At 36.1% G+C, this 18,401-nt stretch overlaps 1 protein-coding gene across 6 annotated transcripts in view; it reads left to right on the top strand.

Moving 5' to 3' along the window:
• The window catches only part of ITPR1 (inositol 1,4,5-trisphosphate receptor type 1), a 256,477-nt gene that overhangs the window by 98,842 nt on the left and 139,234 nt on the right, over nt 1-18,401 (top strand). For all 6 annotated transcript variants that reach the window (XR_015732679.1, XM_087887909.1, XM_087887911.1 and 3 more), the window contains exons 5-11: nt 4,627-4,713; nt 7,485-7,643; nt 8,552-8,650; nt 8,791-8,874; nt 8,962-9,108; nt 11,611-11,706; nt 17,194-17,348. Coding sequence is in view for 5 of the 6 variants with exons in the window: in XM_087887909.1 (XP_087744035.1) it covers nt 4,627-4,713; nt 7,485-7,643; nt 8,552-8,650; nt 8,791-8,874; nt 8,962-9,108; nt 11,611-11,706; nt 17,194-17,348 (827 nt within the window). In the remaining variant the exon portion in view is untranslated. The remainder of the gene's footprint in view (nt 1-4,626; nt 4,714-7,484; nt 7,644-8,551; nt 8,651-8,790; nt 8,875-8,961; nt 9,109-11,610; nt 11,707-17,193; nt 17,349-18,401) is intronic.

Raw genomic sequence — 18,401 nt, 5'->3', positions numbered from 1 at the left:
CTTTATATTCTTTTTTAATTGTTTTTAATATGTTGTGAGCCACCCAGAGTTGCAACATTTATTAATCGATGGGATAAATGAATACCGTAAATATCCCTTTTCTATATATCTGGTCCTTCTGAGGAAGGAAGGAACCAAATTGAATCCAAAGAACTAGCATTATGAGCCATAGTGGCACAGTGGTTAGAGTGCAGCACTGCAGGCTACTGACCGGCAGCTGCCTGCAATTTGGCAGTTCGAATCTCAGCAGGCTCAAGGTTGACTCAGCCTTCCCTCCTTCCGAGGTGGGTAAAATGAGGACCCAAATTGTTGGGGGCAATATGCTGACTCTGTAAACCTTAGAGAGAGCTGTAAAGCTCTGTGAAGCGGTATATAAGTCTAAGTGCTATTGCTCTTACAGTACGTGTGACTGGAAATGTGTAACTTCTGTTCAGGGAACATAATTACAAATTATTTGATCCTTTATGTTGGTTCAGTTCCTGGTATTAAAAATGCCTTTGGTTAATCTTGTAAACATTTCATGTGGTTAGAACAGATTAAGAACCTGTTCTTTATTGTCCGGCAGTGCACACAGTCTCAGCTGAATTGAAACAGAGGAGCGTTTCAAAAATAGCTTGATGGGATCTAGGCTGGGTAAGAATACAAAACAGTCAGGCAAGCCCAAGCAAGCATTTGGATCTTAGCCATATTTAGCAGCACTAAGAAAAGGCGTCCTTTTTGTGTGTATGTAAGATTATTTGAAATGCTACAGGGCTCTTGGCTGAAGCAGGCTGAGCCTCTTCTGAACAGAGGAATGCAATAGAGAAAGCACAGATAACACAGTGGTTGGTTTTTAAATGAATAATTTCTCCCAGTATAAGGAGTACACAACATCTGGATGCAGAGCGTTCATTGAGAATCAAGGCTGTTTCCTGTCTTGGTACTTTTTCTTCCATGTGGTTTGAAGTAATCTGTAAAAAAATGTTCAACATGCATTTTTAGTCACGTGCATTTTTGGCTTGTGTATCTAATGGTGGAATTCAGGATCTTCTGCTGTAGATCAAGCTGTGCTAAGGGTCAGGTTATTTTAAACTAATACCATTTAAGGGATTTAGGAATCTGGGACGGGTTTTAACTGGAATACAAAATCAATTCTTCTTTTAACAAAGTGACACCTAGTGGCTGCTACACAGAATGATTCCTTTGCTTGTTTTAAAAAAGGTACTAAAAATGACATCCTTTTTTTTAAAAAAAATAATGGAAATCATGCTACAACCTCATCAACAACAACAATAATGTAAAACATGCACACTTTTTATTTTAAAAAAATCTCAAGAGGATTTAATAATTTGAAATAGACGCACTGGTTTAGGGTTTCCTAAAAATCAAGACAAGAAGGAAAGAGAAAGCTAGAAAAAATAATTTGCATGTTGGCTGTATTATGTTCCAATGCCAGCAGCACTGAAAAAAGTGACTTATGACCATTTTTCACACTTATGACTATTGCGGCATCCCCCCATGGCCAAGTGATCAAAATTTGGACGCTTGGCAACTGGCTCATATGATTGACAGTTGGAGTGTCCTGGGGCTATGTGGTCAGCTTTTGTGACCTTCTGACAAGCAAAGTCAATGGGGAAGCCAGATTCCCTTAACAACAATGTTACTAACTTAACAGCTGCAATGATTCACTTAACAACTGTGGCAAGAAAAATCATAAAATGGGGCATAACTCACTTAACAACTGTCTTGCTGGGCAATGGAAATTTTTGGCTAAATTGTGGTTGTAAGTTGAGGACTACCTTTTTTGACCAGTAATTCTTAAACTTTTTGCTCTAAGGACACTTTCCTACTTTTAAAAATTATGGAGGATCCCAAAAGAACTTTTGTTGTATATAGCAATAGCACTTAGACTTATACAGGTAGTCCTCAACTTATCACCACAGTTGAGCCCAAAATTTATGTTGTTAAATGAGACAATTGTTAAGTAACTTTGTCCCATTTTCTTGTCACATTTGTTAAGTGAAACACTGCAGTTGTTAAGTTAGTAACACAGTTGTTAAGTGAATCTGGCTTCTCCATAGACTTTGCTTGCCAGAAGGTCACAAAACATGTACCCAGGACATTACAACTGTCATAAATATGAACCACTTGTCAAACATCCAAATGTAAATCACATGACCATAGGGATGCTGCAACAATCATAAGAGTGAAAAATAGTCATAAGTCACTTTTTTCAGTGCCATGTAACTTCGAACAGTCACTAAATGAACTGTTGTAAATCAAGGACTACCTGTACACTACCCCATAGTATTTTACAGCACTCTCTAGGCAATTTAAAACATCAGCATATTGCCCCCAACAATCTAGGTCTTCATTTTACCAACCTTGGAAGGATGGAAGGCTGAATTAATCTTGAGCCCTGTCTGGATTGAACTCTAGGCTGTGGGCAGAGTTTTCCTGCAATCCTGCGTTCTAACCACTGTACCTATAGGACTCCTATATCACATCCTGTGCTAAGCACATTGGGCTAGAGGTTCACTCCACAATTCTTGGTCCACAGCTACAGTCTCCACATCCTTCCATTTAAGATTGATATTCTTCAGATCTTCCTGAAATGTTTGGTCCCAGGTTTTCTTTGGGCTTTCTCTTTTTCTCTGACCATCTGGTAGTATCCAATTGATTGTGATCTTTGCTGGATGTTGTTCACTCATGAGGAGCAGATTTCCAGCAAAAGGCACTGTTTGTTCTGTCACTATCTCAGAGAGTTTTCGGGAATTACTTCTTTGTAGAATGAGTTCGTTTGTGACATGGTCCCAATATGAGATAAGTATCCTTCTGAGGCAACATTGTTGGAAGTCGTTGATCTAATGAATAATTCTTGTGGTAGATTTACAGGTCTCACTGGTGTAGATGGCAGTCAGTATGACAATGACATTAAATGATCTAATCTTGGTTTATGGTGTTTATGGTGGACGTGAGCTCCTTTGTTGGAAGACAGCAGTAGCTTTGCCTATTCAGCATTTTTATTATATGGGTGATATTTATCAGGATTTACTATATAGTATTAAAAATTAAAATTGTATTTATAGGGATGGTTGTGGGATGCACCCAGGGCTCGTAGACCACATTTTAACAAACACGGATTTTAGCAATAACAATAGCACTTACACTTAGTATTGCTTCATTATGCTTTTACAGCCCTCTCTAAAGGTTTACAGAGTCAGCATATTGCCCCAAACAATCTGGGTCCTCATTTTACTGACCTCAGAAAGATGGAAGGCTGAGTTAACCTTGAGCTGCTCAGGATCGAACTTCTGGCAGCGAGTAGTGAGTTAGCCTGCAATACTGGATTCTAACCACTGCGCCACCACGGCTCCTTGGATTTTGATGGTTACTTAGCATTAGAATCTAGATAGAAAGCTTATTGGCATTGCAATAAATTGGCCATTTTTCCTGTCCATCCTTTCCTTCAATTTGTATGGTGGAATTTAAAATATTCTTCCAAGTCTGTGTTGAATGTACATTATTTTCAGCAGCAGCTTGTGGCCAGTTTATAGAACTATACTTGAAATGCAATTTTTGTCTTACTGTTATCTGGCAGAAGACAGATAGGTTATTTCTAAAAATAGGGCTTTAATTTACTATAAAATTTGCTATACAGGTTTTGGGATTTTATCTTTGTTTTTCTTCTGTGATTCATTTTTATTCTTGAAATTAATTTAGATGGGATAACTTATTATTAAGTTCTTGTTTGATGTTGTACACCAGCTAAAGTTCTTCTGGGCAGATTAGAAATATAATACATAAATAATTATTTTGGATTTGTATACTGTCCAAAACTTCAAATTCTGTCTGTGTTCATTGGAAGGAGTTCTAAAATGGGTTGGAATATCTTGGATTAATTCACATGCTTATATAGGCTATTTCATTTCTAATGTCATCTTTTTAGTTGTATATGAGTAAATATGGATGTAATAGTGGTTCTGTCCTTACAGACTTATATAACCTGTTTTTTTAAACCTCAGAATGAAAGTGAGGTTTAGAAAGAAATTTCACTGCTCTTTCTGATATAAATCTGAATGTTAACCTGAATTTATCATCTATGTCTGATTTTTAGTAAATGTGTCTTTTTTTCTTTTTTTGTTTTCCTATCACTTTTCCCTGCTTTCTACTTCCGTTTACTTTTCTTCCTCTTCCCTTTATTTCTCTTCAACTTTACCATTTATTAAAATCAAAAAAATCAATAAAGGGACCAGCATTTCCGACTTGGGTTAAAAAACAATAATGGCTGAAAGCAGGCATTTGAAAATATAAATTTCAAAAACTGGAAATGGGAGTGGAATTACAGTGAAACAGTCAAATTTTACATAGCAACAGAAGCCTTGATACTTGAGAATGGAGTTGGATCCATTGGAGTTTAGCCTATTCTGAGGGGATTAATTACATTTAGAATGCTTTAGTTAGTCATGAGTTACAAGTGGGTGAACTCTAAATGTTGTTAAATTCAATTACTGATATGCAGTTTTTTTTTTTGAGGGGGAGGGATTGAAGTATTGTTTGTAACATCTTTCATTTTAAAAAGCAACTCATTGCAGATTTTCCCATCCTTGCTCAACAGCAAATCTTTTGTTTGTTTATTAAACTTAGCATGCTGCAGATTTGGAAAAAAAGCAGAATGAGACAGAAAATAGGAAGCTGCTTGGTACGGTTATCCAGTATGGTAATGTTATTCAGGTAAGCAGTGTCTTCCATAAGTTGTGTGTAGTACAGGTAATTTATTTTCAAACCAGCCTACAGAAAAATGCAAAATGATATTTCTGAAAACATTTTGATTTTAAAATTTCTGTGGAAAACAAAAAAAATATAGTATTGCTTTTCTTATTTGTTCAGAGATAATAACCTAGTTAGCAGTTCAGTCAGAATGAGAAACCTTTGGTTCTCAAGATGTTGCTGACATCCAACAACCAGCAGCCTCTGCTTGTGTGGCTAAAGGTGAGGGATTTCATCAGCAACTTTTGAGATGTTACAGGTTCCCCCCAACATAAGTTAAGTTGTTAGACTATGTCATCCTTAAACCACGAATTTCTCTGTCCTCTTAGAAGCATTAAGATTCTGGGAGAGACAGGTCTATCTTTTGGGATGATAGGAAGCACCCACTCCTACCTGCTACTTCCTTTGCCCCAGAGTAAGTTAATGGGTGTTGGCAACCAAGAAGCAGAATTGTAACTCAGAGTTAGGGCTTTGGAGGGGTGATCTGTTTGAACATCTGCAGGATAGCTATGGGATATGCCAGTTCTTTCAGACTCTTGCTCTGTTTCATCAAAAAAACTGGCTACTAAGTATTCATGTTTCAATGTCAGAATGTAGATTTGATTCTGCAGTGGCTGAAATGCCACTGTGAGAGGAGAGGGGGCTCCCAATTTTCTCATGTTTTTTCTTTGCTAAAATTAATATCTGATAGAAGCTTTTTGAGATTATGATTTTTCATAAAGGGCAGATGATAGCGTGGGTGAGGAACATTGGGCACAGCATACAATTGGAAGATTGGGAAAGAGCATGGGAAAACAACTATAGCATGACAAAATTGGTAGCCTATAAAGAAAATCATTATAAGATGTGGTACCGATGGTATCTGGCACCCGCAAGGTTAGCAAAAATGTATCCGAATGTAAATCCGGCCTGTTGGAAATGTAAAAAAACATAGGGAACTTTTTACCATGCTTGGTGGCTTTGCCCAGAAATTAAGAGATATTGGAACAAAATAAAAACATGGATATTAGAAATAACAGACCACGAAATTGAATTAAAACCTGAAGTCTTTTTACTAGGCATGATTAATAAGAATATTAGAAATGATATAAAATATTTAATACTCCACATTATAACAGCGGCTAGACTAGCGTTAGCACAACTCTGGAAAATAGATCACTTGCCAACTGACCAGGAGCTAATACAAAAAAATTATATATGCGCAGAAATGGACAAACTAACTCTAGAGTTACAGGATAAGGAAGACTCAAAATATTTCATAATATGGAATAGATGGTACCAGTGGATAAATCAGAGGAGGGGGAATGGTTAAAGATGAAATTCAGAAGAAATCAATATAATTAACAACTGCACTGTCAGATAGATAGAAAAGGAAATAAGCCACTGTGCGTATGTATATATGTATATATAATAATAGAAAGTAGTCAATAGATGAAGTTGAGTACTGTATATGTACTATATATGTATATGTAATTTGTGTTTTTGATTAAGAGAAACTTGTTTGTTTTTCTTATATTTGTTTTAAATGTTTTTTAAATACGAATAAAGTTTGTTTTTAAAATTAAAAAAAAAAAGAGATTATGATTTTTCCAAGTTCCACGTCTGGCTTTATTGGTACAGGAAGCTTGACTGGGACTCGGAGTTGAATTGTTTCCCAGTATCAACATCATATCTTCATCTTCATCATGTTTCCATTACCCAAATATTTATTTAACACAGAAACATTCTTTAAATACTTTGAGAGAGTCATATGGTGTACTGGTTTCAGTAACATAAAAAATCCAGTTGAAAGTTCCTGCGATGTCATGAAAATTGTTGGGAAACTTGGACTGGAAGGTTTTAGAGAGAATAAAAGCTTTTAAGCATATTAAATGTCTACTTGTCAAGTGCCATTCACCAACTATTCTGCATGGCTGATGTAACTGTACAAGTCTTCAACAAGTCTTGAAGTAACTATACAAGTCTTCAATAAACTTCCTAAAGTGGGAAATATTGCTAGAACTGTAGAAAATTGTGGGTGGAATACTCAACTGTTGCATATCATTCTGCATTATCATATGAACAGTACAGGAATTTTAAAAGCATCAATAAATTACATTTCCACTTCGAACAGTAATCAGCTGTTAAGCTATGGTTTGAGTAGCCATTGCTGCCTATGCCACAATGTGATGATTTCTCACATTACCCCATTACTTGTGATCTTCAACCACTATGTACATTGTACTAAGCCAAAAGCAAATCAAATGATGATCTATATCAGGGGTGTCAAACTTGATTTCATTGAGGGCCACATCAGGGTTGTGTTTAACTTCTGGAGGCCAGGGTGGGCATGTCCAGGATGGGCGTGGCCAGCTCAACGTCAAATGTGTCAGGGGGCCCGAATGCTCTGCCAGTGAAAACGGGCTTCTGAGCTCCATTTTTGACTGCCATGGCCTCTCTGCCAGTGAAAAGGGAGCTCCCTTTTCACTGGCAGAGGGTTGTAGGAGGCTGTGGCAGCCGAAAATGGAGCTCGGGAGCCTGTTTTCGCTGGTAGAAGCACTGCGGGCCGGTCCTCCACTGTTTCCAGGGCAGCCCCATGGGCCAGAACTAAGTACCCCACGGGCCAAATTCGGGCCCCAGCCTTGAGTTTGACCCCCCTGATCTATATAAAATATCAGCCTTGTGAACAATTATTGCAGTAGGCACAACAATTTTAATTTGTTGTTGCTTTTCTTTCTTTCTTTCTTTCTTTCCAGCTTCTGCATTTAAAAAGCAACAAATATTTAACAGTAAATAAGAGACTTCCAGCTCTGCTAGAGAAGAATGCTATGAGAGTGACACTAGATGAAGCTGGCAATGAAGGTTCCTGGTTTTATATACAACCCTTCTACAAACTGCGGTCTATAGGAGACAGTGTAAGTTTACAGAACTGTCAGGGAAAATTGTTTGCAATATGAAATGTTAAATGTTTTCTTCATTGCATACTTTCTTGTAATTAATTAAATGCATTGTTTATATAATTCAGTGCTTCTTCTCCTTGCCCTCCTATGAAAACAATTGTGCATGAGAGAAAGAAAATTACTATAGAAACAAATGTTTTGGAAGCAAACATTTTTAAAGAGTACAAGAGTAACTGTTTAGATTTTGAATGATTATGAAAATAAAGTCATTCTGTTCACTTAAGAACTCCTGTGCTGGATATTTTAGTTTATATCAATGAATCAGTAATTTATTTATTTATTGCAATAAATATTAGCCTCAAGGCTCCATAGAATTCTTTCTCTTCTTTCTATTCACCATGGCTTATTTAATGCATTTAATTACTCTCTTTATTAAATTCATTCAATTTATTTTAAGTAAATTATCTGTGCCATTCTTCAGCAACTCATTCAGTTCATGTATACCAAAAACTGTTATTGTGGTATATCAAAATAAAAATAATATACTCAACTTCGCCAATCCCTGAAAGAATTAGCAAGACTAAAAGTTAGAGAGGGAATTCCCTAAAGTCTCTGTGTGTCACCATCTCTTCGGTCACCACTTTCCTAATTTTAGATGGTGTGAGTATTGAGGATACCCTCTAAAGATGATCTTGGTTTATGTGAACAAACGCACATGGAAGATGTCAAGATAAAGTCTGAATGGCATGGCTTAAATAATGTTATTTTTACTTAAAATGTTACTTTATTTTCTTAATACTTTTGATACCCTAAATCTAACTATGTTAATTTCCAAATAAATTTGTAGCCAGTTCCCAGTAGTGGTAGCTTTATATTGCCTTTGTAAAGGTAAATGAAAATGAAATGGAAACCTTGTTTTACAGGTGGTGATTGGGGACAAGGTAGTCTTAAATCCTGTTAATGCTGGCCAGCCTTTGCACGCCAGTAGTCATCAACTAGTGGATAACCCGGGCTGCAATGAGGTAAGTTAAGAGCTCATGAGAGTTAGAAATAATTGAAGCGCCATTTAGTTTTCCACAGAATTGTCAAGAAGGACAATTAATTTGTGCATCATGGTGTGTCTTTGTACTCTTGTTTTATCTGAGGCATTCTATTTTTATAGGTAAATTCAGTGAATTGCAATACAAGCTGGAAAATAGTTCTTTTTATGAAATGGAGTGACAATAAGGATGATATTCTCAAAGGAGTAAGTTAAAAGATGTACCTAATCATAACTTTTTCACAAAAACACAACCTGAAACTTCTGTTGATTGATCTCTCATTGTCCTCACAGGGGGATGTGGTACGGTTGTTCCATGCAGAGCAGGAGAAATTTCTTACTTGTGATGAACATCGAAAGAAGCAACATGTTTTTCTGAGAACTACTGGGAGGCAGTCAGCCACTTCAGCAACTAGCTCAAAAGCTCTGTGGGAAGTTGAGGTAAAGATGGGTTTAAAAATAGCTAATGTGGCTTTCTAATGAGTATTCCTACACTGAGAATTTCAAACCTTGATGAAAAGCTGAAAGCTGTGCTGAAACACAGGTTGCTCTGTTCTTGATTATCATATTTCTAACATGGCAGGGATGTTTCATATAGAATAAATAATTGAATAGGTTTTGCTCCAGAAAAAATTTGGATGCTCCCAATGAATAAAAGGAAATTCAGATTAGAGTTTCGATTGTTTGCTTGGTACTCTTTATTCTACAGCTGGATATTCACACAGTGTGTTGCTACTGAGCAATGGAAAATAAAACATTGATGCCTTCCAAAGCAAACAATAGTGTTTCCTATTAATAGAAGTGGTTTTGCTTAAAATTATTTTAATTGCAATAAAACAAAATAACATACTTGTTTTCATACAATTATCTGATTTAAGATTTCACAGAAAAGACCACAACGATTAATCTTCTATGAATGGAGCAATGGTAATTTCAGCTAGTATCACTGTATTGTTTGTTACAAAGAAATTCGCCTTTTTATTATGTACACACTTTCTTTAAGAGGTCCTTGAAAGCAACCCGCTAGGAACAGCAATTATTGCAAGACAGAGCAACATTTTAGGGTAATACAAATGTTCAGGGGAAATGGAAAGGGCTGCAATGATGGGACATTGTTAGAAAGGGGGAGACCATTCCGCACATGTAGATCTAGTTTTAGGACACTGTATCTGTGGCTTTTATTTGTTTAGTAGGAAAAGTTGTTACCAGTTTCAGACAAATTGAATCCCAGGAGTTGCAAAAGAAAAGTAATTCAGAGCCTGTTTGTGGTCTTGGGATCATAGATTGCCTACTTCTAATTTAATGCTCTTTATTGTATGGGAACATAGTGCTCAAATAAGAATTCTTTCTACTCCATGTGACAGCAACTCTTATCTAATATTAGCAGAGTCTCTTCTTTTCTTTAAAAACAAATCAACCACACAGTAGTTAACAAAGCCATTCTATATATCTGTAGCTCTATCTACTGAAAAGTCTCATAAAGCCAATAGTCTTCTTTCTAAATAAGAGTGTATGGGATTGCAACTATAGTCGCCAGCTGCTACAAGCATATATTTAGAAAAAGCTGAACAATAGTGCAGAGAATGGAACACCTCTTTAACAATCCAGTATAAAACTTTGACAAGACAAATGATTTAATAAAATTTGCTTGCATATATTTTAGTTTATTTTTTTTCTTTTAAAGGATATATGCTTTATTAAGACATATTTTGAGAAATCATTGTATTATCTTAGTCTTTTTCCAGAAAAAGATTGTATTGTTATACAATACAAAGGGATATTAAGAAGCTCTATAAAAATAATTTTCCCATGCCTAATATAGAACCTGGACAAATTTAGAAAATAAGTGGAAGCACAGCTGGTCATTTCCCCCCCTGTCCATGAATATTATGAGCGTTCATATCAATATATATATTATATCTCTGGAGTCATTCAGTAAACATTTCTGTCCCAAAGGTGCTTTTTCAAAAGGCAACTGAACTTTCTTGGTTTTTTTTGAAGATGTTTCACTTCTATCCAAGAAGCTTCTTCAGCTCTGACTGAATGGTCGGAATGGAAGGATTTATAGTCCTTGCAGACAGCTGGTCATTTGCATCCAGTCAGAGCTGAAGAAGCTTCTTGGATGAGAAGTGAAATGTCTTCAAAGAAAAACTAGAAAGTCCAGTTGCCTCTTGAAAACACCTTTTGGACAACCATGACCTGGATGACTGAGAATCTCCATAGATAGTAAACATTTCTTTTAAACAGATTGAAGAATTCATCCAGCAAATACAGCCAAACTTGGACTTGTGAATGTTTCCATCTTTATTAAGCAATAAAAAAATAAAAACTCCAAAGTGATTAAATGTTTGGTTTAATTGAATCTTGAGTCCATAAAAGACTACATTAAGAGTTCTGAGTTTGGTGGACTATCGTAACACCCAGCTGTTTGCAAGAGACTGCAAAAATGTCAGTTTTTATCATCTATTCACTCAATTCCCACGGCTCTCCAGAGTACATATGGATAATCTCAAATTCTCTCCTTGGTCTGGAGAGAATTTTTAGCAATCTGGATCCAGCATCTAGCTGTCTTTCAGTTGTAATGTTTTCCACTATTCACGGGGCACCAATTTGCTATTCCTCACTAAAAGCAACAGTGCACAACTATTGAATATTCTTAATTTAGAAAATATACTTTCTAATTTTTCACGTATATTTTCATAGAGAAATATAACATTACAAATAAATTGAAGTAACCAGTCATTTTTGGATGAGTCCTATTATCCTCTTGATTTTCTAGCGAATGTTTTGTAGCTAATTTAAATAAGATTTTGGTTTGTTTATTCCCTTTTCTTTTTCTAAAGTACTATTTTTGGGCATTTTGTTGACAATCCTATCTGTTTAAGGAGAAATGACCAATACTATTCAGAAAGGCAATTCTCAAGAATTATTATTACTTTATAGGTAGTACAACATGATCCTTGTCGTGGTGGTGCAGGCTATTGGAATAGCCTTTTTCGGTTTAAACATCTTGCTACTGGACATTATTTAGCAGCTGAGGTATGTAATCACAAGAAATCCTCTTAGAATATTTTTTTCCTTAACAACCTGATTTCTTATGTTCCAAATACAGATACATTTACCAGGTAACTATCAAGAGTTGCAAATGATTAGAAAGCTGATGTGTTATTTGGAAATATCACAAGTCAATACCACTGGCATTTATTTGCAAGAAATTATGAAAATGTGCTAAAATCTATGCCAATGACTTTTTGTTACTATTCTTGGATATACCTTCTATTAATAGAAACCAGTATTGAAAAAAAAAATACTGGTCGTATCTTTCCACAATATGAATGAATTGAGATATTCACATATCCCATATAATTTTGCTGATAACTGTTTTTGAAATGATCTTGCATGTCTCAGATTTTTCCTTTCAAACTTTTTGGGTGTCTGCTTTGATTTTTATGAGTGAATTACGTAGCATGGAGTTTTCTAAGGGTGTAATATTTATACAACAAATATATTTCACTACAGTATTTAGATATTGAGAAGGGAGAAGTCCAGTTGGCCTTTTTCTTTTCTTTTGACCTGCTTGTGATCTTTTCCATCAGATAAATCCTGACTATATGGAAGATAACCAGGAATGTCAGTCTTCAGTAAGTGTAGGGAAGAAAACCCTTAATTAAAAAGTGTTGACCAATGTTCAAATTACTGGGATAACAGGAAGGGAGGCTGGTGATGGAATCTATGTGCTCCATCTCCTGTCTCTGAATTTTGGTCTAATTATGGCCTTTGTGTGGCTTTTCGGTTTCTAATAGGAGTCTATAAGGAGACTGCCACAGATGTAATAGGGGCAAGTCCCTACTGGTTGCCCAGAAATTTGAATATTCCTCCTGGTATGATATTTACTGGGAAGCAGGGAGGATAAATCAATGCTGCAAATGTTGCAGAGGAAAGATTTACCATGGTGTTACAATATTCAGTATTGTGACTAATGAATATTGAAAAGAGCCTGTAGTACAGTGGACTAAAGCACTGTTATTAACATCTGCTGCTTGCAATTACTGCAAGTTCAAATCTCACCAGGCTCAAGGTTGACTCAGCCTTCCATCCTTTCAAAGGTAGGTGAAATGCCCCCCAGATTGTGGGGGCAATAAGCTGACTTTGTATAAATATACAAAAGTATGAAAGCTATTGCTTAACGCATTGTAAGCCGCCCTGAGTCTCCGGAGAAGGGCAGCATATAAATTAAAGCAAAACAAACAAACAAACAAAAAACAGGGCAATGATAATTTTAGACATCTTAGTAAGCAAATTTACTTTTATTCTTGGCACCCTAATTTAACTTCTGCGGTTTGACTCAAACAATGTTTTCTAAATTACATCTTCTTAAATAATAGGGTTTTTAGTTGATGGAGAGATAGCCAGGGCAACATTTTTGGTGGGAGAGGGTAGGGTGTGCATGATAAGGTAATATAGTTTCCCTTACCCAGCAAGAGACAATATACTTTCTGGACAATATACTTTTTGACTACATTAATTCATGCTCTTATCCCATGCTTGGATTAACCACAATTCTTTCTGAAAAAGACTGTTATTGAAGGCAAGTTGAAATCTACATTTGGATAAAAATTGCTTGCTCTCCACTCTGCAAGTAGAATAATTGTGATTCAGCTGGAACTGCATTGACTAGCAGTAGGCTTTCAGATTCAATTCAAAGTGCTGCTTTATTTGTTTATTTGTTTGTTCATTTATTTATTATTATCTCTTTTATTCATTAAACATGAAACTCGGTCAACTGAACATTTAAAAATGTATCACAAATATCATTGACTGGCTCTGATGGTTGATACAGGTTGCTGCTAGCATCCTAGGTATCAACCGAGTATCTTCTTAAAATGTGCTGCTGTTATTATTATTATTATTATTATTATTATTATTATTATTATTATTATTATTATTATTATTATTATTCATAGGCTCCTGACTTTTAGGCTGGTGCCTTCACTATTCCAAATTGGCTTATTTTTAATACTGCTTTTAGGATCTGATTTTGCAGGATTTTTTGCCTGCCCACTTTATGCTAGTTGATAATCTCTACCAGGTGAGAAGTCAAGAGGAAACCACACAGTTCTTTCAAGTGATGTTGAACATGGCAGTCAGGTTCCAAGAACTATTATTGGCCCTTCAAAAGTTGGATTTCCCTGGTTTAATATGCTAGTGGGAGATGGTTAGGAGCTTGAATTTGTAAGAGTTTTGTGGTCAGGATATGAATATGAATATGAAACTGGTTATTTCTGATAACAGGGCACATGGGATGCACAGAAAATATCTGCACACACTATTGAGACACAGTACCAATTTTATCTCTTTTAAGTAGAAGGATTATCCATGGGGCATAAGCATTTGAAAACCAAATACTATATAAATTTCTCAACTTAGGTACTATGTACGTGTGTATGAAAGAGCTACTGTATTTCAGATAATAATGTCCAGTTGGTATTGAGCAGAAAGATGGTATTTCAATATTAATTCAGGAGGATCATCTGGATTTTTATAGAAACTATTTGTGGTTTCTCCTTGTGTATATACAGCTAATCTCAGATTCTTTGCTATCAGGAAATGTCAAAGCATACAGAAAGAGTTAGTGGAAAGTAGGAAAATCAAGGAAGAGGTTCTTTATATGTTTGGTTTGTTTTAGTTAGTTTTCCTTCACTTTGCAATCCCATGAAAACTGCCCCAGAGAGGAAGAGTATTACATTAGAGCACCATAAGGAGGGCTCTTTGTTCATGGGAAATGTGATTGGCAGCTCCAGGTAAGTGAATGGAATGCTTGCTGATTATTGTCATGTCATCTATTTGGTAACTCCAGAAAAGATCGAATAGGCAACCAATGTAGATGAACAAAGAGAAGAAGCTAAAATGGTCAAATTTGCCCACATATTATTTTAATTTGGCTATAGTGACAGAACATAGCCAAATCTAACTATAGCTTTTCAAAGAAAACAGTAAAATATTATATTATGATACTATTGATACTTGGATTGATGATCACCAGGAAACCTCTAGGCTGTTGATTATAATCTAAATTGAACAAACATCTGTAAAATAGTGGCAAACTGCCCTTTTCCCAAGAAAATTATTCTGGGTAGTTACCAGGAGTCAATTTAGATGGTAAGGGGATTTTACATGTAGAAAAATACCTCAGTACCCTTGAAATGAAGAATCAATGACTCTTGGACAATAAATCAAATCAACAAATGGTCATTTATTGCGCAAAACCTATCATGGAGAAATATCTTCTGTCAAACTGCCGTTTTTCATTACTTGCTTTTCTCCACCAGAGGGCAAAATTAGAGTAAGATAAATGTAAAGTTATCCTTCAAATTGAGCAATTCTCATTAGACACATCTGTGCAGTTATCTTGACAACAATATGAAAGTGGCTTGCCATTTCCATCTTCATGTTTTTCAACTTTCTGTACTATTTATTCTATGGAGTGTCCAAATGTATAAATAATTCTAAGTGTACACCTGTATTTCAAGTAATTTTGCTTATTTAAACTCATGGCTACAAAGGATGATCAATAGACTTTCCAAAGAACATGTCATTCTGCTTTTTGTAAAGGAGACTGTTTTTCCTCTTCCCTCCACTTCAGTCATTCATTTGAACCATATATCTTCTACCAAGCTCTGTGTTTGAAGGGAATGCTGGGAAAAATCCAGCACAGCTGATATATGCATCTGTCTTTTGTTTTGGTGAAGTGCTTCCAGTTGAAAGATATCTAATCCATTCATTATGTTTTGTACTAATTCTATTAAATTGCATGAAAATTCATGTGGTTGGTTGAGGTTAACATTTTCCCCAGGCAATTCCTTAATGAAAAATGAAGAACTTCAGGAATAGCTTCTTATGACATATGGAGGATCTACCTGTACTTATTCATTTTGTCTATGTGCTATAATAGAACATTCTTCAGATATCATCACAGAAGTGAAAAAAACTGATTTTTACTATATTATTGCTGTACTGTAATCCAGCTTTCTAACCTTTATTGTTTCAGAATGCAATTTTGATATTTTCCTTTGTTTCTTACTCTCCCAAAAATCTCTGCTAATTAAAATGTGATTCTGTGGTTTTATTTTATAATTTGCATCCATAATAATAATGCCGCATAAATACTTACCAATAAAATTAATATTAATACCTATTAATGTTTGACCATTATTTAAAAGCTTTCAGATGTTTTAAAATTGAAGTCTAGATCATGTGATGATTTCTTAATTGCTATAAACACATATATTAAGCTATGGTTTGTTCTACATGTTATAAACAAGCCAGAGTAAGTTTTACAGACACGTGAGCTTGACACTTTTTGTCAGATTTTGGTTTCTTTAACATTTTAGCACTTTTTGATTTGAAATTATAAAGATTGATTAATGATTTTAAGGGTCATTAAGGGTGGAGAAAAAAGAAAGGAAGCCAGGAGTGAGCTTGTTAATCATAAACTACATTCATCCATTAACATATTACCATATCATGCTAAGCTAAGTTACAGTCTGTAAGCGAACAATAGCATAATTTATTTTATTCTTCTAAAACAAGCCATACTTTATTCACTGATGGCATTTACCCCATGAAGTCAAATAGAACCAAAGTCTATTTTGCTTTAGCACAATATATGAATGTATTCAAGATTTAGAAGCAACTGAGCTTGATGGTAGCTTTTGTACAAGATTGATTAAAACCTGAGAGTTAATGATACAGATGTCAGCATTCCAGAAAAAGCTCTGCTCCAATTAAAAATTCTGAGGCAAGCATTTTCTCAAAGTTCCATTTATTAGAGTAGGTATACTGGCACATCTTTGGAAGACCCGAATCTGAGAGTTCCGGTTTTCTCTCAGTAAATCAAAACCCCCCAAACCATCCCCTCACTCATCATTCCATCACATGCTCCAATCATCATCCGTCCCATCATGAGGCAGCACCCCAACCACTCCTTCTCCAGATGCAGACTCATCCTGACCTTGACTGATGGGAAGAATGCTATTTTGTCTAAATACAAACCCTCAATTAAATCCCCCCTCCTACTTTCCCACACATGAGAAGGTGGCAGCTTGGAAGCTTCTGGCCTAATATGGCTTCCAAAGTTGACAACAGATACAGATTAACAGAGTTGGAAGGGACCTTGTAGGTCATCTAGTCCAAACCCCACCCCCCCAATCAGACCCCACACTATTTTTGACAGATGGCAGTCCAGTCTCTTCTTGAAAGCTTCCAGTGAGTGGAGTTCCCACAACTTCTGGAGGCAACCTCTTTTCCATGGGTTGATTGCTCTCACTGTCAGAAAATTTCTCCTTATTTCCAGGTTGAATTTCTCCTTGTACAGTTTCCATTCATTATTCCTTGATATGTAGTATGATATGGTTTCTATGTCTACACTTGAATTGGAGGTGTGAATTCCAAGAGCACTGCATAGCACTTCATTGTTTTATCTGAAAAATCGTTGCAATTTTGTCTGATTTGAAATTCTCTACACAGCTGGATCCTGACCAAGATGCAGACAGAAGGGGACTCCATAATACTTCAGAGAAGATGGCATACTCTTTAGTCTCTGTGCCTGAAGGAAATGACATTTCTTCCATCTTTGAGCTTGATCCCACCACACTGCGAGGAGGAGACAGCTTAGTCCCAAGGTATGATGCTAAGAATAATAAAGAAATGTGTGTGTTTGTAACTGAGATGATTTACCTAGGCAGATCATCATAGAGAACAGCATTTTAATAGAAATAGATTGAATAAATTTCAACTCAAGGTTTTTCTTTATATGATTATTTTTTTTAAGGATTGTAAATCACCCTGTTCATTCCAGCTTGTTGTCGTTAGTTGCAAAGTCGTGTCCGACCCATCGCGACCCCATGGACAACATTCCTCCAGGCCTTCCATTTAAGCTCATGCCTACTGCTTCAGTGACTCCATCCAGCCACATCATTCTCTGTCGTCCCCTTCCTCTTTTGCCCTCAATCTTTCCCAACATTAGGCTCTTCTCCAGTGAGTCCTTCCTTCTCATTAGGTGGCCAAAGTATTTGAGTTTCATCTTCAGGATCTGGCCTTCTAAAGAGCAGTCAGGGTTGATCTCCTCTAGGACTGACTGGTTTGATCACCTTGCAGTCCAAGGGACTCACAGGAGTCTTCTATAGCACCATAGTTCAAAGGCCTCAATTCTTTGGTGCTCAGCCTTCCTTATGATCCAACTTTCACATTTTCACATCATTCATCATTTTCACATCATTCCAGCTTAGTATATAGCACAGCAAGAAACATCAAATATTACAACAATGAAATAATAACAAATTAGCCACATCTGATTATCAAAGGAATGCTTGAGCCTATAGTCTTAGGCCTTGCAATATGCAAGGAAAGTCAAATGTACCTGCAGGGGAAAAGTGTTCCAAAGCACGAAGGCTACCACTGAATAGGACTGTCTACTGGTCCATATTCCATGAACTTCGGGAAGGTTTAAGATGTTCAGTGAGCGCCTCTCTCTATTACCTGATGCACCTTGAAGCTATTTTGTAAACATTAAATAACAGAATTCTGTGGGAAAGATGAAGAACAGAGACCTGACCCTATTTTGTGTTTGACATCATCCAAGGAGAAACCATTTAGTTGCTTCAGCAGAAAAGGAATTGCGGTTTGGCCAAAGCAATTCATTGCAAAGTTCCTCTGTTCCCAGGTATTCCTAAGGA

This window comes from Pantherophis guttatus, chromosome 2 (assembly GCF_059756535.1).
Source record: "Pantherophis guttatus breed Tessera chromosome 2, ASM5975653v1, whole genome shotgun sequence".
Taxonomy (NCBI): domain Eukaryota; kingdom Metazoa; phylum Chordata; class Lepidosauria; order Squamata; family Colubridae; genus Pantherophis; species Pantherophis guttatus.
This window is presented reverse-complemented; position numbering and strand designations above follow the sequence as displayed.